This window comes from Amblyraja radiata, chromosome 5 (assembly GCF_010909765.2).
Source record: "Amblyraja radiata isolate CabotCenter1 chromosome 5, sAmbRad1.1.pri, whole genome shotgun sequence".
NCBI lineage: Eukaryota > Metazoa > Chordata > Chondrichthyes > Rajiformes > Rajidae > Amblyraja > Amblyraja radiata.
In genome coordinates, this window is record NC_045960.1 from 111,139,541 (window position 1) to 111,167,524 (window position 27,984).

Genomic DNA, 27,984 nt, shown 5'->3' on the forward strand with positions numbered 1-27,984 from the left:
TGGGTTGTGAGAGAGAGCTAGATAGAGCTCTTAAAGATAGCGGAGTCAGGGGATATGGGGAGAAGGCAGGAACGGGGTACTGATTGGGGATGATCAGCCATGATCACGTTGAATGGCGGTGCTGGCTCGAAAAGCCGAATGGCCTACTCCTGCACCTATTGTCTATTGTTCCAAAGTCCAGTCGGCCTCCACCGCCCTCTGAGGCAGAGAATTCCACAGATTCACAACTCTCTGTGTGATAAACATGGCGCCAAATCAGATTGAATGGCGGTGCTGGCTCGAAGGGCCGAATGGCCTACTCCTGCACCTATTGTCTATGTTGCTATGTGTAAATATGCAAACATAAATTAACTGCCCAGTTGTACATGTGATAAATAGATTGTGGACAAAAATACTGGAGAAACTCAGCGGGTGAGGCAGTATCTATGGAGCGAAGGAATTGGTGACGTTTCGGGTTGCGATATCTCCCATTGATTGTGTGTGTGTGTGTGTGTGTGGGATTCTCTACTGAACCTCCACCGAGTGCCACCATGTGGGACAGGGTTAACCTGTGGGCAGTGGGGACTGAGTGTTGTGGTCTATTGATGGGAGGGGGTCTCACAGTTTGGACGTTGTATGGGTGGGTTGGGGTCTAATCTGGGCCACGGCCTCCTTCACTAGACGGGCAGCTTCCCTGGCCATCCCCCAGTGCAGGGAGACCCCCGCCCCACCGTGGCCGTAGTTGTGGACCACCCGCATTGAACGGCCCCCCCGCTCCAGCCTCTCCCTGTCCAGCCTGAGCCCCCGGCGGGTGGGTCGCAGCCCCACGCCAGCGTCGCCCAGCCGCCGGCAGCGGGCCAGGCTGGGCTCGTACACGCTGCAGGTGGCCAGGATGGAGCGCTCGTCCCCCGCGTCGGGGTCCAGCCTCCAGTCGCCCGCCTGCCAGGTCCCGCCCAGGGTCACGCCCGTCAGGCCCGGGTAGATGTAGGCGCTGCCGTCTCCGCGGCGGACGAAGTGCTTCAACCAGGGGGCGTGGACCTTGTGGACCTGCCCCCTCACCGGGTACAGTAGCGGGTCGCCCGCCAGTGGACCCGCGCCCAGACCAGCGCAGTTCACCACCACCTCGTACTTCCCCTCCAGCTCCCACAGGTCCGTCACCTTCCCCGACTCCATCTGGACTCCCGCCTCCTTCAGCCTGCAAACCACAACGGCACATTAAGGGGTTAGACAGGCTAGATGCGGGAAGATTGTTCACAATCTTGGGGAAGTCCAGAACAAGGGGTCACAGTTTAAGAATATGGATAAGGGGGAAATCTTTTAGGACCGAGATGAGAAAAACATTTTTCACACAGAGAGTGGTGAATCTCTGGAATTCCCTGCCACAGAAGGTAGTTGAGGCCAGTTCTTTGGCTATATTTAAGAGGGATTTAGATGTGGCCCTTGTGGCTAAAGGGATCAGGGGGTATGGAGAGAAGGCAGGGATGGGATACTGAGTTGGATGATCAGCCATGATCATAATGAATGGCGGTGCAGGCTCGAAGGGCCGAATGGCCTACTCCTGCACCTATTTTCTATGTTTCTATTCATCAATGCAACCAACACCCAGGAAATACAATGTTCTTTTTTTTATTGTCTCAAAAAATAATTTATTTAATTTCAACACGATACTAAAACCAAAAAAAAACAAAACTGTGGTGACGTTCCCACCACCATGTAACAAAATCATCATTTTTAAATTCTTGTTTCTCTGGGTGTCTACATTTTTAGCTAATAAAGTTATGATATGGGATGGAAGCTGCATAAACTAATCTTGTTGTACCTCTGTGCAATGACAATAAAATATAGTATTATTATTATTATTATTATTATTATTATTATTATTATTATTATTATTATTATTATTATTATTATTATTATTATTATTATTAAATGACTGTTACAAATATTCCAATAACTAGTGTACAACCCCGGTAAAGGGGTAAACATCTGGCTCGGGCAGAGCCCCCTTCCGACTGGCCCCGTGATTTGCGGATGGCCAGCTTGGCCGGGCCTAGGAGCAACCCGACCAGAACATCTTTGGCCCTATCTACTCCCTAGATCCTTTCACCAGTCAATAAACAATAGACAATAGGTGCATGAGTAGGCCATTCGGCCCTTCGAGCCAGCACCGCCATCCAATGTGATCATGGTTGATCATCCACAATCAGTACCCCGTTCCTGCCTTCTCCCCATATCCCCTGACTCCGCTATCTTTAAGAGCCCTATCTAGCTCCCTCTTGAAAGAACCTGCCTCCACCGCCCTCTGAGGCAGAGAATTCCACAGACTCACAACTCTCTGTGAGAAAAAGTGTTTCCTCGTCTCCTTTCTAAATGGCTTACTCCTTATTCTTAAACTGTGGCCCCTGGTTCTGGACTCCCCCAACATTGGGAACATGTTTCCTGCCTCCAGCTTGTCCAAGAATACTTGGCAGGTCTGGGCAGTGTGCCAGTGAAGGGGCAATAAATCACAAAACACTGGTGTAAAGCTCATGTTCAAAAACAAATGGAGCAGAATTAGGCCATTCGGCCCATCAAGTCTACGCCTGCCATTAAATCGTGGCAGATCTACCTCTCACTCCTAACCCCATTCTCCTGCCTTCTCCCCATAACAATAGACAATAGACAATAGGTGCAGGAGTAGGCCATTCGGCCCTTCGAGCCAGCATCGCCATTCAATGTGATCATGGCTGATCATCCCCAATCAGTACCCCGTTCCTGCATTCTCCTCATATCCCCTGACTCCGCTATCTTTCGGCCCACAACGTTGCCTATTTCCTTCGCTCCATAGATGCTGCTTCACCTGCTGAGTTTCTCCAGCATTTTTGTCCATCTAAATGTTAGTATTTGCTTTTAGATGGCCACACAGATAAATATAGAGAATGGTGGCATGTGGACCATATACAGGCAGTTAAGATGTGTGGGAAGGAACTGCCGTTGCCGGTACATACTGAAGATAGACACAAAATGCTGGAGTAATGCCCCTGTCCCACTTAGGAAACCTGAACAGAAACCTCTGGAGACTTTGCGCCCCACCCAAGGTTTCCGTGCGGTTCCCGGAGGTTTTTGTCAGTCTCCCTACCTGCTTCCACTATCTGCAACCTCCGGCAACCTCCGGGAACCACCTGCAACCTCCGGGAACCGCACGGAAACCTTGGGTGGGGCGCAAAGTCTCCAGAGGTTTCCGTTCAGGTTTCCTAAGTGGGACAGGGGCGTCACTCTGCGGGGCAGGCAGATTCTCCGGTGAGACGGCATGGGAGAAACTTATAAAATTCTTATAGAAACTTACAAAATTCTTAAGGGGTTGGACAGGCTAGATGCAGGAAGATTTTTCTCGATGTTGGGGAAGTCCAGGACAAGGGGTCACACAGTTTAAGGATAAGGGGGGAAATCTTTTAGGACCGAGATGAGGAAAACATTTTTCACACAGAGAGTGGTGAATCTCTGGAATTCTCTGCCACAGAAGGTAGTTGACGCCAGTTCATTGGCTATATTTAAGAGGGAGTTAGATGTGGCCCTTGTGGCTAAAGGGATCAGGGGGTATGGAGAGAAGGCAGGTACAGGATACTGAGTTGGATGATCAGCCATGATCATATTGGATGGCGGTGCAGGCTCGAAGGGCAGAATGGCCTACTCCTGCACCTATTTTCTATGTATCTATGTATCTATGTTAGTATTTGCTTTTAGATGGCCACACAGATAAATGTAGTGAATGGGGGCATGTGGATCATGTACAGGCAGTTAAGATGTGTGGGAAGGAACTGCAGATGCCGGTACATACCGAAGATAGACACAAAATGCTGGAGTAACTCTGCGGGACAGGCAGCATCTCCGGAGAGAAGGCAAGGGGAGAAGGAAGGAATTTAAATGCACCCTGGTATATGTGAAGATAAACAGATCGGGAACTGAATCTATGTGACCTGGGCCGACAGCTGAATTGGTCTGAAGAAGGGTGTCGACCCAGAAACGTCACCCATCCCTTCTCTCCGGGGATGCTGCCTGTCCCGCTGAGTTACTCCAGCATTCTGTGACAATGGAGACACAGTGTGTGGGCTCTGCCACTGGTGAAGCTCGTGTGTGACACCTGGTGGCAGAAAGTGGTCCTGCGACTCCACCGGGCCCTCTCCTGGGTTAACACTAACGGGCCTGTCCCACTTGGACGACCTAATCCACGAGTTTAGAAGACCCTAGACGAGTTGAAAAAAAATGTCAACGGTCGTGTTGACTCGCCGAAGTAAAAGACCTCCTACGACTATGCGCAAAAATGCTGGAGAAACTCAGCGGGTGCAGCAGCATCTATGGAGCGAAGGAAATAGGCAACGTTTCGTCCCGAAACGTCGCCTATTTCCTTCGCTCCATAGATGCTGCTGCACCCGCTGAGTTTCTCCAGCATTTTTGTCTACCTGCGATTTTCCAGCATCTGCAGTTCCTTCTTAAACACCTCCTACGACTATGTCTACGACCTCCCTCGACCTCAGTCTCCCACACCTAAGATCAACTTTGACTAGCTACAAGCGGAAAATGATCACACGATAAAATGATGTCATATTTGCAATTTTGTTCTCGGGCCTGTTACCGACCCACGACTATCTACGCCCACCTACGATCAAAGATCCTACAGCGAGCAAGATGGTCCACTCGACGAAAAAGACCATAGTACGGTCATGGGCAGATTCGTGGGTAATTTTCGGCCCCGTTTCCGTAACCGGCTTCCGTCTCCGCACCAAAGATCCCGTAGGATAACTAGTGCGGAGACGGAAGCCGGTTACGGAAACATCCTCGTAAAAATAAAAGTTCTTTGGTAAAAATCTTCAGCATGCAATAATTTAATTTAAATATCTTCTCATGCTTTAATTTTGTGTTGTCAAAGGCACCGCTCTCTGTGTGAAAAAGTGTTTCCTCGTCTCCGTTCTAAATGGCCTATCCCTTATTCTTAAACTGTGGCCCCTGGTTCTGGACTCCCCCAACATCGGGAACATGTTTCCTGCCTCTAGCGTGTCCAATCCCTTAATAATCCTACGTGTTTCAATAAGATGCCCTCTCATCCTTCTAAACTCCAGAGTGTACAAGCCCAGCCGCTCCATTCTCTCAGCATATGACAGTCCCGCCATCCCGGGAATTAACCTTGTGAACCTACGCTGCACTCCCTCAACAGCAAGAATGTCCTTCCTCAAATTTGGAGACCAAAACTGCACACAATACTCCAGGTGTGGTCTCACTAGGCCCCAGTACAACTGCAGGAGGACCTCTTTGCTCCTATACTCCGCTCCTCTTGTTATGAAGGCCAACATGCCATTCGCTTTCTTCACTGCCTGCTGTACCTGCATGCTTACTTTCATTGACTGATGAACAAGGACGGCCGATCTATCTCTCCCTCCTAACCCCATTCTCCTGCCTTCTCCCCGTAATGACCCTGACACCCGTACATTCATCCTACAACTCCTGTATATCTTTGGGTGGTGGGAGGAAACCGGATCCCTCGGAGCTGTGACCACGTGGGTTTTCTCCGGGTGCTCTGGTTTCCTCCCCCATCCCAAAGATGTCCAGGAGTGGTCGGATAAATGTGTGTGAAGGAACTGCAGATGCTGGTTTACACCAAAGATGGACACAAAGTGCTGGAGTAACTCTACGGGTCAGACTGCACCTCTGGAGAGAAGGAATAGATGACTTTTCGGGTCGAAACCCTTCTACAGACTGGCTAGTCTGAAGAAGAGTTTCGACCCAAAACGTCATCTATTCCTTCTCTCCAGCGATGCTGCCTGACCCACTGGTTAATAATAATAATAATAATAAGAAGAAATACTTTATTGATCCCCTCAGGGAAATTCAGATGTCCAGAAGCCCCCAACCAACAAACCCAAGCATTTAGAACGAAAGCAGACAGAAAATATGGACAATACCTGAGAGCAATAAATACTTAAAAAGACCAACTATTAAAAATGCAAACGCATCCCCTTACAGCCTAGCGGTCAGTAATATAAAATCTAATGGCTGCAGGGGTGAAGGATCTCCTGAACCGCTCCGTGCTCCAGCGCAGGGAGAGGAGCCAGTTGATGTTCCGTGTGCTCTTTTGACTCTCCAGAATTACATGGAGTGGATGCCCGGGGTTTTCCAGGATACATAGAAACATAGAAAATAGGTGCAGGAGTAGGCCATTCGGCCCTTCGAGCCTGCACCGCCATTCAATATGATCATGGCTGATCATCCAACTCAGTATCCTGTACCTGCCTTCTCTCCATACCCCCTGATCCCTTTAGCCACAAGGGCCACATCTAACTCCCTCTTAAATATAGCCATTGAACTGGCCTCAACTACCTTCTGTGGCAGAGAGTTCCACAGATTCACCACTCTCTGTGTGAAAAATGTTTTCCTCATCTCGGTCCTAAAAGATTTCCCCCCTTATCCTTAAACTGTGAACCCTTGTTCTGGACTTCCCCAACATCGGGAACAATCTTCCTGCATCTACCCTGTCCAACCCCTTAAGAATTTTGTAAGTTTCTATAAGGATGGCCTGCACCTTGTGCCTCCTACGCCTCTCAGGCACATCCTCTCCCCTCCAGCACTGAGCTAGCCAGTTTTACCAGTTTGCTTCTTGCTGTTTTTCACACTGATGTTGTTGCCCCAGCAGACAAAAGCGTAGGAAATGACACTTGCAACCACAGTGTTGTAAAACATGTGCAGCATATCATTACGCACATTGAAGGATCTGAGCCTTCTGAGGAAAATAGTCTGCTCTGGCCTTTCTTGTAGAGGGCGTCAGAGTTGACAGACCAGCCCAGTTTGTTATCAAGGTGCACTCCAAGGTCTATATATATTTATAGGTTTGTAGGTTAATTGGCTTCTGTAAATTGCCTCAAGTGTGTAGGACATAGAACTAGTGTAGGAGTGATCGATGGTCAGCATGGATTCGGTGGGCCGAAGGGCCTTTTTCCAAAGTGTATCTTTCAATCAATTCAATCAATCCAACACGAGCCTCGGTACTTCCAGTGATTAAATCCTTTCGAGCTTCTCGCTGGCCTTAGCTCTAAGTATAGAGATTATCGTAATACTGTGTAAGCCATGGAAGTGAAGACATCTGATTCTGTTGTAATCTCCCCTCAATAATCTATCAAAGTTCCCCAATCACCAACTATCGTTCACTGGATGAAGATCTCAGTTTTGAGGTCAGTTTTGCTGCCCGATGGGGCAGCGGTAGAGTTGCTACCTCACAGCCGCGGAGACCCGGGTTCCAGCCTGACTACGGGTGCTGTCTGCATGGAGTTTGGACGTTTACACCAACACCACCACAACAACAGTCTTTTAAGTTCCTGGGAACCATCATCTCCAAGGACCTTAAGTAGGGGGCTACCATCGACTCCACAGTCAAAAAGGCACAACAGAGGATGTACTTCCTGCAGCAGCCGAGGAAGCACAATCTGCCTCAGGCAATGATGGTCCAATTCTACACAGCCATCGTAGAGTCTGTTCTCACCTTCTCCATCATGAGAGAAGGTTTGGCTCAGTCACCAAGCACGACACCTGGAGGCTGCAGCGAATCGTCCGATCAGCAGAGAAGTTTATTGGCTGCAACCTTCCCTCCATTGATGAACTGTACACTGCAAGGGCCAGGAAGCGAGCGGGCAAGATCATCTCTGACCCCTCTCACCCTGGCCACAAACTCTTTGAATCACTTCCCTCTGGAAGGCGACTCCGGATTGTCAAAGCTGCCACAGCCAGACATAAAAACAGTTTTTATCCACAAGTAGTTGCTCTACTCAACAGCCAAAAATCTGTAGCCTACGTTTGATCTGGTATTTTATTGGTTCACATGCTTGATCAATGGTGTTTTATCATTAATGTTTTATTATTATTAATGTTTAGTGTTTTCTGAGTCATTCGTAACTATCATTGTATGTCATGTTACTTGTGGGCGGAGCACCAAGGCAAATTCCTTGTATGTGAATACTTGGCCAATAAACCTACTTACTGACTTACTTACTTACCCTCTGACCATGTGGGTTTTCTCCGGGTGCTCCAGTTTCCTCCCACGCTACAAAGACATTCGGGTTTCTAGGTTAATTGGCTTCAGTAAGAATGAACTCTAGTGTGTAGACACAAAATGCTGGAGTAACTCAGCGGGACAGGCAGCATCTCTGGAGAGAAGGAATGGGCAACGTCCCGGGTCGAGACCCTTCTTCGGACTGATCGTCGGAGATAGGAGGAGAACTGTTCCCAATGTTGGTCGAGCACAGAACCAGGGGCCACAGTCTTAGAATAAAGTCTTAGAATTTAAGACTGAGGTGAGAAAAAACCTTTTCACCCAGAGAGTCGCGAATTTGTGGAATTCCCTGCCACAGAGGGCAGTGGAGGCCAAGTCACTGGATGGATTTAAGAGAGAGTTAGATAGAGCTCAAGGGGCTAGTGGAGTCAAGGGATATGGGGAGAAGTCAGGCACGGGTTATTGATTGGGGATGATCAGCCATGATCACAATCGAAGGGCCGAATGGCCTCCTCCTGCACCTACTTTCTATGTTTCTATGTTTCTAACTTCTTCGAAGTAGACAGACCTTGAGGACATTTAGCAGTGGAGTGGACAAAATGTGTAAGAAAGGACTGCAGATGCTGGTTTAAATCGAAGGTAGACACAAAATGCTGGAGTAACTCAGCGGGACAGGCAGCATCTCTGGAGAGAAGGAATGAGCGACGTTTCGGGTCGAGACCCTTCTTCAGAATGACCCTAGTGTGTGCAGCAGATGCTGCCTGTCCCGCTGAGTTACTCCAGCATTTTGTGTCTACCTTCGATTTAAACCAGCATCTGCAGTCCTTTCTTACACATTTTGTCCACTCCACTGCGAAATGTCCTCAAGGTCTGTCTACTTCGAAGAAGTTAGAAACATAGAAACATAGATATGTGAAAAGAAAGAGATTAGTTAAAACAAATGTAGGTCCCTTGCAGTCAGAAACAGGTGAGTTGATCATGGGGAACAAGGATATGGCGGACCAATTGAATAACTACTTTGGTTCCGTCTTCACTAAGGAAGACATAAATAATCTGCCGGAAATAGCAGGGGATCGCGGGTCAAAGGAGTTGGAGGAATTGAGTGAAATCCAGGTTAGCCGGGAAGTGGTGTTGGGTAAATTAAATGGATTAAAGGCCGATAAATCCCCAGGGCCAGATAGGCTGCATCCCAGAGTACTTAAGGAAGTAGCTCCAGAAATAGTGGATGCATTAGTAATAATCTTTCAAAACTATTTAGATTCTGGAGTAGTTCCTGAGGATTGGCGGGTAGCAAACGTAACCCCACTTTTTAAGAAGGGAGGGAGAGAGAAAACGGGGAATTACAGACCAGTTAGTCTAACATCGGTAGTGGGGAAACTGCTAGAGTCAGTTATTAAAGATGGGATAGCAGCACATTTGGAAAGTGGTGAAATCATTGGACAAAGTCAGCATGGATTTACAAAAGGTAAATCATGTCTGACGAATCTTATAGAATTTTTCGAGGATGTAACTAGTAGCGTGGATAGGGGAGAACCAGTGGATGTGGTGTATCTGGACTTCCAGAAGGCTTTCGACAAGGTCCCACATAAGAGATTAGTTTACAAACTTAAAGCACACGGCATTGGGGGTTCAGTATTGATGTGGATAGAGAACTGGCTGGCAAACAGGAAGCAAAGAGTAGGAGTAAACGGGTCCTTTTCACAATGGCAGGCAGTGACTAGTGGGGTACCGCAAGGCTCAGTGCTGGGACCCCAGCTATTTACAATATATATTAATGATCTGGATGAGGGAATTGAAGGCAATATCTCCAAGTTTGCGGATGACACTAAGCTGGGGGGCAGTGTTAGCTGTGAGGAGGATGCTAGGAGACTGCAAGGTGACTTGGATAGGCTGGGTGAGTGGGCAAATGTTTGGCAGATGCAGTATAATGTGGATAAATGTGAGGTTCTCCATTTTGGTGGCAAAAACAGGAAAGCAGACTATTATCTAAATGGTGGCCGACTAGGAAAAGGGGAGATGCAGCGAGACCTGGGTGTCATGGTACACCAGTCATTGAAAGTGGGCATGCAGGTGCAGCAGGCAGTGAAGAAAGCGAATGGTATGTTAGCTTTCATAGCAAAAGGATTTGAGTATAGGAGCAGGGAGGTTCTACTGCAGTTGTACAGGGTCTTGGTGAGACCACACCTGGAGTATTGCGTACAGTTTTGGTCTCCAAATCTGAGGAAGGACATTATTGCCATAGAGGGAGTGCAGAGAAGGTTCACCAGACTGATTCCTGGGATGTCAGGACTGTCTTATGAAGAAAGACTGGATAGACTTGGTTTATACTCTCTAGAATTTAGGAGATTGAGAGGGGATCTTATAGAAACTTACAAAATTCTTAAGGGGTTGGACAGGCTAGATGCAGGAAGATTGCTCCCAATGTTGGGGAAGTCCAGGACAAGGGGTCACAGCTTAAGGATAAGGGGGAAATCCTTTAAAACCGAGATGAGAAGAACTTTTTTCACACAGAGAGTGGTGAATCTCTGGAACTCCCTGCCACAGAGGGTAGTCGAGGCCAGTTCATTGGCTATATTTAAGAGGGAGTTAGATGTGGCCCTTGTGGCTAAGGGGATCAGAGGGTATGGAGAGAAGGCAGGTACGGGATACTGAGTTGGATGATCAGCCATGATCATATTGAATGGCGGTGCAGGCTCGAAGGGCCGAATGGCCTACTCCTGCACCTAATTTCTATGTTTCTATGTTTCTATGTTGGTGTACTGGAAGATCGCTAGTTGGTGCGGACTCAGTGGGCTGAATGGCCTGTTTCGCGCTGTATCTCTAAACCAAGACAAACAAATAAAAACCCTACACAACGCCACCAAAACCTTGTCCTTTTCACCCGGACTGAACGACTTGATTTCCCTCCAGTGAGGATGTTCAGTTCAGTTACCAAAGCCAATTAACGTCAAAACCTGTGCGTCTTTGGTTGGAAACCGGAGCGTCCGGAGAAAACACACGTGGTCACAGGGAGAACGTGCAAACTCCGTACAGACAGTTTCAGTTTAGTTTATTGACACGTGTACCGAGGTACAGTGAAAAGCTTTTGTTGCATGCTGACCAGTCAGCGGAAAGACAATACATGATTACAATCGAGCCGTTTACAGTGTTTACGTAGATCAGGGGTGGGCAACCTTGTTCTGCATAGGGGCCGGGACGCACGTCTGTGAGCGGATGGCGGGCCACATCTATCACGTGTACACGTGGATCCCACCCCGGATGGCAGGCATCAAATCACGTGCTCAACTTGGATCCCGCCCCTTCGAGGACGCCACCCGGAGCCCTGGCCCCTAGTTACGGGCGCTCACCAACATGGCGTCCCTAGTTACGGGCGCTCATCAACATGGCGTCCCTAGTTACAGGCGATCACCAACATGGCATCCCTAGTTACGGGTGCTCACCAACATGGCGTCCCTAGTTACGGGCGCTCACCAACATGGCGTCCCTAGTTACGGGCGTTCACCAACATGCGTCCCTAGTTACAGGCGCTCGCCAACATGGTGTCCCTAGTTACGGGCGCTCACCAACATGGCGTCCCTAGTTACGGGCACTCACCAACATGGCGTCCCTAGTTACGGACGCTCGCCAACATGGCGCACCAACGGACCATTGCCTTGGCTCTGTCCTGAAGGCAGTGGCTCAAATACTCACACTCACTCGTCCCCGGCCTATTGACAACCGCGATCCCCACAGTGAAGGCCAGACACAGAAGGTGCGCGGCCGTGCCGGTGGCTTTGCGCAGGACGCGGTACAGCCAGATTTCGGCGCTCGGCGGCGCTGCTCGGCGGCTCCGCCATTGCAGGCGCCAGCGCAGGCCTTCTTGCATCCTTGCATCATCGCACCCAAAGAACCTATAGCGGAGCAAGATAGACCACGCCTGCTAAATTCAATAGGCTGATGTGTAGTACACAACGGAACGGAACGTGGGCCTTTTTTCATCCATTTCCGTAACCGGACTCGACCCGACCCGACTCGCAGTGTAATCAACGTTACGGGGGAACAGTTTGTGTTAATAAATTTAAATTCTGAAAATGAGGAGAAGATTTTTACCAAATAACTTTTATTTTTACGAGGATGTTTCCGTAACCGGCTTCCGTCTGCGCACTATTATCCTACGGGATCTTTGGTGCGGGGACGGAAGCCGGTTACGGAAATGGGGCCGAAAATTACCCATGAATCTGCCCATGACCGTACTGCGTCTTTTTCATCGAGTAATCTATCTTGCTCGCTATAGGATCTTTGGGGGCCAGCGCAGGCCTCCTTGTGGCCTTGCATCACCGCGCCAGGGCGCCGCAGCCACGGGCCCGGGAGGTACCGCAGATGACGGAAGTCTGCGGGCCGGATGATTTCGGGCGACGGGCCGCAATCGGCCCGGGGGCCGTAGGTTGCTGACCCCTGATGTAGATGGATGTTGGGTTCCTTGATCAGAGAGGCGAGACTCACCGTTTCTCCAGCCATGGCAGGTACAGGAGGCATTCACACAGCAAGGTGGTATACATCCATCCAAAGGTGGTCTCTGGAAACCGCTTCAACTCAGAATCACTCATTACATGAAAGGCCAGCACAATGTCCGACCAAAACGGGATCCTTTCCTCAGGCGGCTGCTTGAAGATCTCCCACCTTTAAACGGAGAGGAAATAAGACCATTAACGACACAACTATTTATTCACATCGAATATAGACACAAAATGCCCGAGTAACTCAGCTGGACAGGCAGTTCAGTTTAGTTTAGTTTATTGTCACGTGTACCGAGGTACAGTGAAAAGCTTTTTGTTGCGTGCTAACCAGCCAGCGAAGACAATACAGGATTACAATCGAGCTGTTTACATGATAAGGGGATAACGTTGTCGTTGGGGCTGCAATGTGGAGAGGCCTCCAACAGGAATTACCTGGGGCTCCAGTCGCGGAGCTGCGGATTTACTCACCATCACGGAGCTGGCCGAGTCCGGAGCGGGTGTAGCTGTGGTGGAGCGCTACTGTGACCCGACCCCCGGAGATTCGGAAGCTCCTACCGCAGGTCTGTGGACAGTAATACCGGGAGCCCGCGGGTCCCTGGTGGGAGACCGCTTTTCGGGGCTTCCGCAACGGCGACTTCTCCCGCCCGAGTTGCGGGGTTGAAGATTACCTGGAGCGGGGCCTACATCACCGCCCCGCGCGGCTTGGAATGGCCGCGGGACTTTATGAGCGCCCGCCGGGGCTCCAACACCAAGAGCCCGCCGGGGCTCCAACACCAAGACCCGGTGTGTGGCCTTGCATTACCCGGCGTGGCTTTAATGGCTGCGGGACATTTAACATCGCCCGCCGGGGGCTTTGACTCTGTCTTTGACTCTGACATGGGGGGGAGAGGGGAGTGCAGGGGAGAGATATGTTTAAGTTTTGCCTTCCATCACAGTGAGGAGGACTCACTGTGATGGATGTTTATGTGAATTGAATTGTGTTGGTGTGTGTCTTGGTTCTTTTTTTGTATGGCTGCAGAAACCAAATTTCGTTTGAACCTCATGTGAGGTTCAAATGACAAATAAAAGGTATTGTATTGTATTGTATTGTATTGTAAAGAAAGCGGAGTCAGGGGATATGGGGAGAAGGCAGGAACGGGGTACTGATTGGGGATGATCAGACATGATCACATTGAATGGCGGTGCTGGCTCGAAGGGCCGAATGGCCTACTCCTGCACCTATTGTCTATTGTATCTTTTGCCTGATGGGAGAGGGGAGAAGAGGGAGTGGTCAGGGTGCGATTCATCCTTGATGATGCTGCTGGCCTTGCCAAGGCAGCGTGAGGTGTAGATGGAGTCGACGGAAGGGAGGTTGGTTTGTGTGATGGTCTGGGCTGCGTCCACAATTCGCTGCTATTTCTTGCGGTCTTGGATGGAGCTGTTCCCAAACCGAGCTGTGATGCATCCTGGTAACTCCCTGCCTCAACTACCTCCTCTGGCAGCTCGTTCCATACACCCACCACCCTCTGTGTGAAGAATTGTTTTCTTCAGAAGTCTTTACAATTGCATTCAAACATTCCAGCTGCCTTGCACTCTGGGGAAGGGTCCTATAGAATAGTAAGATTAAACGAGAACTTACCAGTTTGAAGTTTGATCTGTATTTTATGAGGAGGAACGTTGAGGGAATACGTGAAGAACCCGCTTACGACGCATGCGTGTCATCCTTCAAAGCAGCGGTGTGAGGTCACAGAAACACTATAATGACCTAATATAGTAAGATTATCAAAGAGATACCAGTTTAAGATATGACTAATCGAGGGTGGGAGCGGAGGGCACGTATTCCCTCAACGTTCCTCCTCATAAAATACAGATCAAACTTCAAACTGGTAAGTTCTCGTTTAATCTTACTATTTTACTTCGGAGTCACGTGAGTGACTACGTGAAGACTTCAAAGCTCTGTGACCTCATGCCGTGGAACGAGTCCATGCTTCACAACTGCCTTGGTTGTGGGGAGAATGATGTTAACATCATTAAACATAATACGATATTGAAACCCAACTGTAAAATATTAATTCTAATTATTGCCCCTATTTATGCGGTGAATTATATGCAGAACTTAAAATTGTTTCTGCAATTCTTCCAGGTTCAATAACTGGTTTGTTATAAAGTCGTTGGATAGTTTCCTCCGTTGACCATTCTACTGTCTTGAGGGTTTTGTCCATTGGTACGTCCAGCTTCATAGTTGCCAATGTAGCTGCAGCCCTGATGGAGTAAGATTTAATTTCTCCTTAGAGTCCACTCCAGCCTTTGTCAGGACTAGCTTAGCCATTTAGAGATGATCTGGACTGTCACTGTTTTGAGTGGCTATTAGTAGCTGATAAACGTGACATTCCTTCCCTCTGATGATCTAGCATACTTCATGTATGATAGTAAATGAGTTATAATACAGCAACGACCATCTGTCGTATAGGCTCTGTACTTTGTTTTTAGGCCTGCTGACCCGTCTGTTCGGTTTGACCCTTTGATTGATGTGACAGGTTTAATTCCCTGATGAAATCATCATGTTGTCCAGCCTTAGTTCCTGTAGTGACTGGACTCTTTGCGCCGTGACCAAGGCCATCAGCATGGCTGTTTACATAGTCAGTTTCTGTAATGACAGAGCTGTAGCTGGAGACCAGTTTCTTAACTTGGTCAGTACAAAACTCACATCGCATATATGAATGTACCTAGTTCTTGGGGATTAATTTTAACATGCCCTTAATGAGTTTTGTTACCAGTGTGTGTGTCCCCACAGAATGTCGCTCTGTACCTTCGACAGGTATGTAGACAGAGCACTCCTGGCGCAATTATGGTACTATGACTAAGCCTCTCATCGTAATGGAGGCTTGCCAGGAATTCCAGAACAGATGGCTGTTTATAGATCAGTGGGTGATAATAGTTATGAACGTACTTCCTATTTCTTTTTTTTTTTTTAATTATTTTTATTAGAAGTACGGTAAATTACAATAACACACAACACATATATCTTAATACATTTTTTGTACCGCTTCATTTTTTTTTTTAAGCTTTAAGAAAAAGATAGAAGTAAGGAAAGTAAAGAAGGTGCGCAAGAGTCGTGAAGTGCAAGAGAGTGTTGGGAAAAGAAAGCCCCTTAGAAAAGAAGTTAGAGAAGGAAGTAAAGTAAGAAAGTAGACCCTAGAAAAGAAAGAAAAAGAAAGTAAGGACAATCGCTCTATTATAACATTAAACTCCGAAGAAAGACTACCAACCAAGTCTGTTTTTGTTGTTTTACCTCCCATTGCCAGGTCCTGATACCATTTATTTATTTATTTATTTTTAAAATTACTATTGCACCTCATGCTTGTAATAGGTCCATAAACGTAGACCACGTCTTTTGGAATTGGTTTGCTTTACCTGCTAAGAGGAATCTCATCTCTTCCAGATGTAATGTTTCAAACATATTTGATGTCCACATTTTTATTGTTGGTGTGGGCGCATTTTTCCAGAATTTAAGTATGAGCTTTTTTCCCCATTATTAGCCCGTAATTGAGTAAATTCTTCTGATACACGTTTAATTCAGGGATACCTTCCGATATCCCAAAAATGATCCATTCTGGTTTTGGTACCAGTTTTATTTTAATTAATTTTGAAAAAATATCAAATATTCCATGCCAGAATTTTTGGATTTTTGTACAAAAAACAAAAGAATGCGCTATGGTAGCTTCTTGACACAGACATTTATCACAGATTGGTGAAACATTAGGAAAGATTTTATTTAATTTAGTTTTTGAATAATATAGTCCTATTTCTAGAGAATACCAAGTACTGTTGAATGAGTGGACTGTCTGCGACCCGCTGAAAAGATTCCGCCTATGGTCCGTCAGTCCTAGAGATGCTTTCAAAAGAGGTGCTTTCAATTGTACAATAAATAGGTTAATATAGATAGTAACATGGGTAACTCTCCATGTTGCTAGAAAGAACCAGTAAGTTAGGTCTATGATGGATGGTGATGAATGGTTCTGCCTTCTACCACTGTTGTTTATAATCTTATATGGCTGCAGGCAATATCATTTCGTTCAGACCTAAATGTCTGAATAAAATAAGAATTCAATTCAATTTACAAATAGAGTTGGCCAGATAGTCACGTGGTGCCGGTAAGTTTCTACCCATAGTTGACATACTACTCCCGGTGTCCATAAAACTGGTCACTGTTAATGTTAGGTTATGACCATGCCTAACAAATGTACCCACATCTAGCGCCATAGTGGCGTCAGTCGGTTACTTCATTAGCCTGTCAGAATGACCCATAAATTGTTTGAATGACACGTGACTGCGTTCAGAATTAGATAATGTCTGATATTATATGCTTCAATTTGTTGCTTCCTTGTCTGAATGACGTTCAGTTCAGTACATGCTGAACTAAGGAGCAAGTAATGAATACCTCCACATTCTATATCAGTGGTTTGGGAGGTTCCAGGTTTGCATATAAGGCCAGTGCATCCTGGTGAAGTAGTGTCATGTTTATTTCTAATAGTGCGGCCGTTAATATCCCGCTGATAGGACTTTAGAACTTTCTTTCGGTTCAATACCTTGTCCTGTTATGTTTTTGGTTACTGCTAAGACTAAAGGATCCAGCAGTCCAATACAATTCCTGATAGATAGCATTCCCATCTCAGGATTACACAGTAATGTCTGTTCCAACAATGTCTGTTTCAGGGGAACAAAAGCACACCTGTGAGTAAGGCTAACTGGTCAGATTTGAAGCCAGCATCCTGACCAACGTGTCTCCAAATACTTCAGTTAACACTGGCCACATTCAGAGCCCCACAATTTCCTGGAGGTAAATGTCTTGCCAACACCTCAGCAAAGGTATTGGCTTGCAGGTGATGTGTAGACATGTACTTTTATCCAACCGCTCCTGCCGACCTTCGTGCTCTCGGGCACTAGTCGCACGCGGTTTTTGCCGCAGCCGGTCCCCATGCCTACGGGCACTGGTCGCTCCCGGCCGCCCCATATAATTGTGCCGTTGCTCGCAGTCCCGGTACTCCCCGGCACCTGTCGCTGACGGCCGAACATGCTGCAGCCACTCGTACCGGTTTCCCAGCTCCGCGAAAGTGGCCCGCTGCTGGCTGCGCTATATCCTGCAGCTGCTCAGCCTTACTTCAGTATCTGTAAGTAGTATCCGGAGGCTGTTTCTCCACATCACTTTCGCAGTGATGTACTTTGCGCTTTGCCTTCCCGCCCGGTCTAGGATTTGATTTTCCCGGCGCGGGGTTTAAATCCGGCACAGCTCATGTCTCCATACAAGTTGCATGTGCCGGCGGCTGCTGCTGCAGGTCCCCGGCACCTTCGCCACTGACGTCCTGCAGCTTCTTTACAGCCTTTCTACGCGTTGCTCTGTCCATTTCCTACACAGGGTGAAATGCAGATTCCACTTTCTCCCCTCCTTCAGGGTTATGTAAACCTGTGCCTTGGTCAGGGTCTGACCAAATTTGGTCCTGCCCACTCTCCTCCGAGGAGTAAGAGATATCTTGTGGCCCCACACGGGGTACCGCTGTGGGACTTACCTTTTGCCCACTGTGGCTAGCCTCCATATTTCCGGGACAGCCACCATGGAGGAGCTCCTCCAGCCGTTTTGGTGTGATTTGCACTCGCTCCCTTTCGGGAGATGGTGGTGCTGATTCTTTCTTTCTTCCACCCGTTTTGGTGTGATTTGCACTCGCTCCCTTATTGGGAGACTGTGCCTCTCGCTCCCTGCTGCTCTGTCCGACTCGTGGCTGCTCCTAAAACCCCTCCAACCGACCCCCACTGTGCACGGGCACTGGTCGCTCGCGGCTATTCACAGTCGGACTCCTCGAAGTCAATGATTCTGATTATGCCTATCTCTCCCGACCAGCCGGGGCCGGCGCGGGAGCGAAGTTGGGAGCAAAAATCGGGAGGGAAAGTCGGGAGCAAAAGTCGGGCGCGAAAAAACGGGAGCAAAAGTCGGGGGGGGGGGGAAGTCTGGCACAGCTATTCCCATTACGGGAGTTCAGCCTGTTGCTGCTGTCTGTTCCCCCCCCCCTGCCTCTGCGGTGCTCCAGCGGGTCCAGCGGGTCCAACGTGTACTCTGTGCTCTCGGGCACTGACCGCTCGCCGCTATTTCTAGACCTGCGGAACCCCTGTTAACGCGCCAGTTCCGCACCTTCCAGCCCCTCGGACCCATGAATTATTAAATCCACTAAACGACTTGTGGGGCTGTTTCCGGGTTGTCGGGAAAACTGCTCCAGCGACCGTTGTCCTGGCGCTAAAGTCGGCTCCGTTCCTGTTTAAAAGCAATTAACGGGCCCCGGCCGCTGCTGGCTGACTGCAAATCTGCAGACTCTCCCCAGCCAGCTTCATCAGCCTTCTAGATAAAAAAGGGTAAGTAAAGAAAAACGAAGTTCCCTTACGTTCCTGTTGCAGGTTCAACCGCTGCCGATTTGGAGGAACGTCCTTCCTCCAGCGATGACCAGTTCGAATGCGTGTAGCGATATGGCACGCATGCGTCGTAAGCGGGGTTTTCACGTAGTCACTCACGTGACTCCAAAGTAAAATGGTTTCTATGGTGGGTCTGGACAAGTACTGTGCACTCTTTCCAGCTTGAATGCACTGTTGTAATGGGAATGGCATCCTTTCGGGAATGGAGAATGGAGCGGCTGGGCTTGTACACTCTGGAGTTTAGAAGGATGAGAGGATATCTCATTGAAACATACAAGATCATTAAGGGTTTGGACACGCTCAAGGCAGGAAACATGTTACCGATGTTGGGGGAGTCCAGAACCAGGGGCCACAGTTTAAGAATAAGGAGTAAGCCATTTAGAACGGAGACGAGGAAACACTTTTTCCTCACAGAGAGTGGTGAGTCTGTGGAATTCTCTGCCTCAGAGGGCGGTGGAGGCAGGTTCTCTGGATGCTTTCAAGAGAGAGCTAGATAGGGCTCTTAAAGATAGCGGAGTCAGGGGATATGGGGAGAAGGCAGGAACGGGGTACTGATTGGGGATGATCAGCCATGATCACATTGAATGGCGGTGCTGGCTCGACAGGGCGACTCCTGCACCTGTTGTCTATTGACTTACCCAGACACGATCTGTACCCCAGCATCGGGAGCCTCGGTCGACCGTGCAATGGAGTAGACGTGGGCAAACGTCTCCGCAAACCAGCGCCTCAGACTTTCCACCGGCGTCACTAATTTCAACAAAATCAAATCAAATCTAACACCTTCATTGTCATTGCACAACAACTGTACAACGAAATTCCATTGCAACTCCTTCGGTGTGTACATAGAAGACACAGGATAAAAGATTTAAAAAGAACAAAACACAACAGCCATTGACTCACATATACACGTCATTAAAGAAAATAATAAATAGGCATTGAAAATATTTAAAAAGAATATTGCGCATTATCTTGCACCCCGAATTATATTGTGCTTCAATCAATTCGATCAACCTCTATTGTCATCTTGCAAAGCAACAGTTGTACAGTGCAAAATGAGAAGACGTTTCCCAGGGAATACCGGAGCATCGCACATGAAACTTAAACATTTCACACATAATACCAGTAAAAACAATCCAGTCCCTGATGAAACAGTATAAATAGTTAAAAGCAGGTAAAACAGCTACAGTAAAAACAGTCATTAAAATGTCCAGGGCATCTGATTTGAGTGGCCAGTGCCAGAGTTATTAAAATGTCAGTGCAAAACCGCAGAATCAGGTGGAGTGACTGTTTAGCAGCCTCACAGCCTGTGGCAGGAAGCTGTTTAGCAGTCTGGTAGTCCGGGCTTTGATGCTACGGTATCTCTTGCCTGATGGCAGGAGATCCAGATGTGTGTGGAGCGGGGTGCAGTTTGTCCTTAGCTATTCTCAGAGCTTTTTCCAGGCAGCGGCTCTGGAACAGTTCTTGTACCGAGTTCCCCCAGTGTTCTCTGTTAGAATTAAGTTATTTTATCGCACATGGGTAGAATCTATTTTTTAGTCTACCGGTGCGAGCCTTCAGAGACCTGAATCGCCTCCCAGAGGGTAGCAGAGTAAAAAGGTGGTTGGCAGGGTGGGATGTGTCCTGCTTGATGTTTGTGGCCCGGCGCAAGCATCGAGCCCTGTATATGTCATCCAAGGAGGGTAGTTGAGCGTTTGTGATGCTCTGTGCAGTTTTAATAACTCTCTGCAGCGCCCTCCTCTCAGCCACAGTACAGCTAGCAAACCACACCAGGATGCCATAGGAGAGGATACTTTCCACGGCGCATCAGTAGAAGGACAGCAGCAGCGGCTGTGAGACGTTTGCTCTCCGCAAAGACCTCAGGAAATACAGCCGCTGATGTGACTTCTTCACGAGAGTGACGGTGTTCCTTTGCCATTTGAGGTCCTGGGAGATGTTTATTCCCAGGAACTTAAAGCCAGTGACTCTCCACCATGTCTCCTTTGATGTATAAGGGAGCAGGTTCCTCTCTCCTCTTCCTCCTGAAGTCAATAACCAGTTCTTTTGTTTCGGTTGGGTTGAGTACCAGGTTGTTTTTGGTACACCAGACAGTCAGTTTTTGGACTTCATCCCTGTAGGCAGACTCGTCGTTGTTGTTTATCAGTCCCACCACAGTTGTGTCGTCCGCAAACTTGATGATCCTGTTTGTACTGTGTGTTGGTGTGCAGTCATGGGTGTATATTGTATACAAGATGGGACTCAGCACACAACCTTGTGGCACTCCTGTGCTGAGCGTCAGGACTGGGGAGTAATTGGACCCCATCCTGACAGTCTGTGGGCGGTCTGTTAAAAAGTCCTTAATCCATCCGCATGTGTTGGCATTAACACCCAGATCAGACAGTTTGTCCACCATTCTGCTGGGGATGATTGAATTAAATGCAGAACTAAAATCTACAAATAACATCCTCACATATGAGCCAGGGCGCTCCAGATGTGTCAGTGCAGAATGTAGAGCTATGTTGATGGCATCCTCCGTTGACCTATTAGCTCTATATGCAAACTGATGCTGATCCAGGGTGGGTGGGAGTGAGGATTTAATGTGGGCCAGGACCAGCCTCTCAAAGCACTTCATCACAGTTGAAGTGAGAGCAACAGGCCTGTAGTCGTTCAAGCTGGTGATAGATGTTTTTTTGGGAACAGGCACGATGGTAGCAGTCTTGAAGCATTTAGGGACAGTGCACGTTGACAGAGAGAGGTTAAAGATGTCGCTAAAAACCTCCGCTAACTGGTCTGCACAGTCCCGCAGTACTCTCCCTGGGATGCCATCTGGGCCAGCAGTGGTTGAGCTCCTCAGCTAGCGAGTTGTTACTGCTGCTGATGGTTGGCCCCCCGTTGCCCTTGTAGTTGGTAAGTTGCTGAATACCCTGCCAGACATGCCGAGGGTCCCTCTCGTTAAAGTGCCCCTCTAGTCTTCTTCCATAGGCTGCCTTTGCCTCTTTGCTGGCTCTCTTTAGTTTGGATCTGAGTGACTGTAAATGAATAACCATTCATTTACAGTCACAGTTTAGTTTATAGTCACGTGTACCGAGGTACAGTGCAAAGCTTTTGTTGCGTGCTATCCAGTCAGTGGAAAGACAATACATGATTACAATCGAGCCGTTCACAGTGTGTAGATACATGATAAGGGGATAACGTTTAGTGCAAGGTCACAAAGAGGAGCAAAGAGGTCCTTCTGCAGTTGCGAGGCAGCAACTCTACCAATGCGCCACCATGCCATGCCGCCCCCTGCTGGTCAGGCAGGATCCGTGGAGAAAAAGAATGAGTGATATTTTGGGTCTGAACCTGAAAGGTCCCGACCCGAAACGTCACCTATCCTCTCTCTCCAGAGGTGATGTCTGAGCCACTGAGTTATTCCAGCACTCTGTGGCTATCAATAAATAATTGGTGCCTTTGCAGAGAGCAGACTTTGCTCATTTTTATTCCCCATCTACACTTTGCCCCCTCTCTCACCTTAAAGTTGTGGCCTCCAGTGCTTCATTCGGTTTAATTCGAATTTCATTCGGTTTAGAATCAAACCCGTGTCTCTGGCGCCGTGAGGCAGCAACTCTACCGCTGCGCCACCGTGCCGCCCGGATATAGTTAAAGCAAAGGGGGAGATACAGAGTGCAGAATATAGTTCTCAGCATTGTAGCGCATCAGTTCCACAGACAAAGTCCAATGTCCGCAATGGGGTAGAGGTGAATCGGGCAGCGCCGTAAAATGGGGTTTAGAAGGATGAGGGGGAATCTTATAGAAACATATAAAATTATAAAAGGACTGGACAAGCCGGATGCAGGAAAAATGTTCCCAACGTTGGGCGAGTCCAGAACCAGGGGCCACAGTCTTAGAATAAGGGGGAGGCCATTTAAGACTGAGGTGAGAAAAAATCTTTTTCACCCAGAGAGTTGTGAATTTGTGGAATTCCCTGCCACAGAGGGCAGTGGAGGCCAAGTCACTGGATGGATTTAAGAGAGAGTTAGGTAGAGCTCTAGGGGCTAGTGGAGTCAAGGGATATGGGGAGAAGGCAGGCACGGGTTATTGATTGGGGACGATCAGCCATGATCACAATGAATGGCGGTGCTGGCTCGAATGGCCTCCTCCTGCACCTATTTTCTATGTTTCTATGTGAAATGCCACAGTGCCAGATAGTTTCTTTGGTGGCACACGTCCAAAACAAACGCTAACAAGCCACAATAGACACAAAATACTGGAGTAACTCTGGAGAGAAGGAATGGGTGACGTTTCGAGTTGAGACCCTTCTACAGACTTGACTGGTCTGAAGAAAGGCCTCAACCTGAAACGTCATCCATTCCTTCTCTTCAGAGACCCTGCCTGTCCCGCTGAGTCACTCCAGCATTTTGTGTCTATCTTCAGTTTAAACCAGCATCTGCAGTTCCTTGCTACACACGTTGATTATGTTGGCTGCTTTTCCGAGTCAGTGTGAAATGGAGATGGAGTCAATGGGTGGGGAGTGTGGTGTGTGTGTGTGTGATGGACTGGGCTACATCTACAATGGTGGGGAGTGTGGTGTGTGTGGGACTGGGTTACATCTACAATGGTGGGGAGTGTGGTGTGTGTGGGACTGGGTTACATCTACAATGGTGGGGAGTGTGGTGTGTGTGGGACTGGGCTACATCTACAATGGTGGGGAGTGTGGTGTGTGTGGGACTGGGTTACATCTACAATGGTGGGGAGTGTGGTGTGTGTGGGACTGGGCTACATCTACAATGGTGGGGAGTGTGGTGTGTGTGATGGACTGGGCTACATCTACAATGGTGGGGAGACTGGACTGCATGACGGACTCCACCCGCTAACGACACCGTGCTGCCGTGCCTTGAGAGGAGCTCACCTGTGTTGAGGTGAGGGCTGAGGATTCCCGCGGCCACATCGCTGGTGGTGTGCGGGGAGAACTTCTCTGCGATCACGGTGACGGAGCAGTTGGGGAGCGTTTCGGCCACACACAGGGCAGTTGACAGGCCCACCACGCCTGCACCGATCACCCCCACACGCACTCTATCCATGCCTGCAGGGGGAGACAAACACCAACGTCACTTATCCATGTTCTCCAGAGATGCTGCCTGACCTGCCTGGATGTAGTGTATCTAGACTTTCAGAAAGCCTTTGATAAGGTCCCGCATGGGAGACTGGTGACTAAAATTAGAGCACATGGTATTGGGGGTAGGGTGCTGACATGTTGGAATTGGTTGGCAGACAAGAAGCAAAGAGTAGGAGTGAACGGGTCCATTTCACAATGGCAGGCAGTGGCGAGTGGAGTGCCGCAAGGCTCTGTGTTGGGGCCGCAACTGTTTACCATATATATTAATGATTTGGAAGAGGGAATTAAGAGCAACACTAGCAAGTTTGCGGATGACACAAAGCTGGGTGGCAGAGTGAACTGTGAAGAGGATGTTAGGAGGTTGCAGGGTGACCTGGACAGGTTGAGTGAGTGGGCAGATGCGTGGCAGATGCAGTATAATATAGATAAATGTGAGGTTATCCACTTTGGCGGCAAAAAGAAGGGGGCAGATTATTATCTCAATGGGGTTAGGTTAGGTAAGGGGGAGGTACAGCGAGACCTGGGTGTCACTGGAAGTTGGCTTACAGGTACAGCAGGCAGTGAAGAAAGCTAATGGAATGTTGGCCTTGATAACAAGAGGATTTCAGTAAAGGAGTAAAGAGGTTCTTCTGCAGTTGTATTGGGCTCTAGTGAGACCACATCTGGAGTATTGTATACAGTTTTGGTCTCCTAATTTGAGGAAGGACATCCTTGTGATTGAGGCAGTGCAGCGTAGGTTCACGAGATTGATCCCTGGGATGACGGGACTGTCATACGAGGAAAGATTGAAAAGACTAGGCTTGTATTCACTGGAGTTTAGAAGGATGAGGGGGTTCTTATAGAAACATATACAATTATAAAAGGACTGGACAAGCTAGATGCAGGAAAAATGTTCCCAATGTTGGGCGAGTCCAGAACCAGGAGCCACAGTCTTAGAATAAAGGGGAGGTCATTTAAGATTGAGGTGAGAAAATTTGTTTTCACCCAGAGAGTTGTGAATTTATGGAATTCCCTGCCACAGAGGGCAGTGGAGGCCAAGTCACTGGATGGATTTAAGAGAGAGTTGGATAGAGCTCTAGTGGAGTCAAGGGATATGGGGAGAAGGCAGGCACGGGTTATTGATAGGGGATGATCAGCCATGATCACAATGAATGGCGGTGCTGGCTCGAAGGGCCGAATGGCCTCCTCCTGCACCTATTTTCTATGTTTCTGTTTCTATAACCCGCTGATTTACTCCAGCACTCTGTGAAACGTCACCTATCCATGTTCTCCACAGATGCTGCCAGACCCGCTGAGTTACTCCAGCGCTCTGTGTCTATCTTTGCTATAAAGCTGCAGCAGGAATAGGAATGTGCAGGGATTAACTCTCCGCGGGTCCCAGAACAGAGTGTGACTATTTCTGTGTTGTTAGAAGCGGGGTCGGTGGGCTGGGACGAAGATGGAGTTATGGGAGGAGAGGAGAGTGCAAGGTTCGAGGTTGCATGGGCGGTGGAGTTGCTGCCTCACAGCGCCAGAGACCCGGGTTCCATCCTGCCTCCGGCGCTGTCTGTACGGAGTTTGCACGTTCTCCCCATGAACTGCGTGGGTTTACTCCGGGTGCTCCGGTTTCCCCCCCACACTCCAAAGACGTGCAGGATTGTAGGTTACTTGGCATTGTAACATTGTAAATTGTTCCTAGTGTGTGTGTGTAGGATAGTGCTAGTGTACGGGGATCGCTGGTCAGCACGGACACGGTGGGCCTGATTCCACCCTGTATCCCTGAACTAAACTAAAATACTAAACTGAGGGGCAAAAATGTGCAAAAGAACTACAACTACAGTGGTATTTACGTTTACAGTCTAGTTTATTGTCACGTGTACCGAGGTACAGTGAAAAGCTTTTGTTGCGTGCTAACCAGTCAGCGGAAAGACAATACGATTACAATCGAGCCATTCGCAGTGTATAGATACATGATAAGGGAATAACATTTAGTGCAAGGTCAAGCCAGCAAAGTCCAATCAAAGATAGTCTGTGGAAGTTCAGGACCGCTCTCTGGTTGTGGTAGGATGGTTCAGTTGCCTGATAGCAGCTGGGAAGAAACTGTCCCTGAATCTGGAGGTGTGCGTTTTCACACTTCTGTACCTCTTGCCCGATGGGAGCCATTTAGAACGGAGATGAGGAAACACTTATTCACACAGAGAGTGGTGAGTCTGTGGAATTCTCTGCCTCAGAGGCAGGTGGGACCATGTTGGTCGGTGTGGGCAAGTTGGGCTGAAGGGCCTGTTTCTACGCTGTATCACTCTATGGCAGTCTCTGCAGTTCCTTGTTTCTATGAGTGAGATCACACACACCCTTGGTCATTTTAACGTGACATCATCTGCAGTGTTTACGTTTGTATTATTTTTTTTATTTGCGGCGTTTGCTCAGGTTTTAATAGGAGGGGTTTAAAGAGTCCCGCGGCTTTCTCTTTGCCTGTGGGTTGGGGATTACAGAGCCAACACACACATACACTCCCCGTCTGATAAATCAGCCGCAAAAACGCTCCGTGCAAACTTCACTGAGGACTTCGCCCCCTGCGAGTAAACGCCCAAGTTATGCAACTCTCAACGTTCACCTTCAAGACTGCCTGTATAACACACACACACAGACATACAGAGCAAACACACACACACACACACACACACCACACACACACACACGCCCCCCCACACACACACACACACACACAGAGCCCCCCCACACACACACACATACAGAGCCAACACACACTCACACTCACAAACACATACACACACACACACACACACACACAGAGCCCCCCCCCCACACACACAGCCCACACACACACACACCCCACACACACACAGTGCCCCCCCCCCACACACACACACACACAGAGCCAACACACACTCACACTCACACACAAACACACACTCACACTCACACACAAACCACACACACACAGAGCCCACACACACAGCCACACACACACACACGGAGTGCTGGAGCAACTCAGCGGGACAGGCAGCATCTCTGGTGAGAAGGAGTGGGTGACATTTCGAGTCGAGACCCTTCTTCTTCGTTAGCAGGTGTGCAGTTCCGTCCCGCACACCTGTGCAGGTGGGATGGCCAGGTGAGGTTCAGGTCGCTCATCCCCCTCCACAGATGCTGCCCGACCTGCTGAGTCAGTGGCCCCAGCACTGGGGGAGGATGCATTGGCCTCTGTACTTACAGACTTGTTGAGCAAACAAACAAACTCTCTTCCAATCTCCCTCTGTGTGTGTCTGCACCACTTGGCCCGGCGCCGTGTATCTCCCCGTCAACACCGACTCTGTGCTGACTCTGTGCTGCACTGCTCCTCGGCTTCCGCAGTTCCTGGTGCGGGACTTCCTTCCTTTCTCCTGTCCTGTCTCTGTCTCTCTCTCTTCTTCCCTCCCCCCCTCTCTCTCTCTCTCTCTCTCTCCATCACTCACGTTGCCTTCTCTGCACCTTAACCCCCGCGGCCAGCCAGCACAGCCTTGTTCAACTTCAAACAACCTCAGAGAAACTTGTCTTCAATAATCCCACACCTGTGGGACAAAAGTAGCAAAACACCTAATTTGCTGCTTCAGAAATTCGAGGAGCAGAATTAGGCCATTCGGCCCATCAATCCTATTCCGCCATTCAAATCATGGTTGGTCTAATCTAGTGTTAGATGTGGCCCTTGTGGCTAAAGGGAGTCAGGGGGTATGGAGAGAAGGCAGGTACGGGATACTGAGTTGGATGATCAGCCATGATCATATTGAATGGCGGTGCAGGCTCGAAGGGCAGAATGGCCTACTCCTGCACCTATTTTCTATGTTTCTATGTTTCTATCTCTCCCTCCTAAACCCAGTCTCCTGCCTTCTCCCCCGACACCCGTACTAATCAAGAATCTATCTATCTCTGCCTTAAAAATATATCCACTGACTTGGCAGGAAACATGTTCCCGATGTTTGGGGAGACCAGAACCAGGGGCCACAGGTTAA

At 48.6% G+C, this 27,984-nt stretch overlaps 1 protein-coding gene across 1 annotated transcript; it reads right to left on the minus strand.

Annotated features, from left to right (window-relative positions):
• Positions 1 to 284: 284 nt before the first annotated feature.
• Positions 285 to 27,385, minus strand: ddo (D-aspartate oxidase). Its single transcript, XM_033021985.1, has 5 exons — positions 27,210 to 27,385; positions 23,792 to 23,965; positions 19,566 to 19,674; positions 12,476 to 12,652; positions 285 to 1,174 (listed from the first exon to the last, which is right to left on the minus strand). Exons 2-5 carry the CDS (start codon positions 23,961 to 23,963, stop codon positions 598 to 600), a joined length of 1,035 nt encoding a protein of 344 aa, XP_032877876.1. The 5' UTR covers positions 23,964 to 23,965; positions 27,210 to 27,385; the 3' UTR covers positions 285 to 597.
• Positions 27,386 to 27,984: the final 599 nt, after the last annotated feature.

What these genes read in the sequence shown, in the direction of transcription:
- ddo (XM_033021985.1), bottom strand. Translation starts at nt 23,963, where the DNA reads ATGGATAGAGTGCGTGTGGGGGTGATCGGTGCAGGCGTGGTGGGCCTG. An exon ending in CAGCCCTCACCTCAACACAG is followed by an intron (nt 19,675 to 23,791) that starts GTGAGCTCCTCT and finishes TGTTGAAATTAG; the next exon opens with TGACGCCGGTGGAAAGTCTG. An exon ending in CTGCCATGGCTGGAGAAACG is followed by an intron (nt 1,175 to 12,475) that starts GTGAGTCTCGCC and finishes TGTGGTTTGCAG; the next exon opens with GCTGAAGGAGGCGGGAGTCC.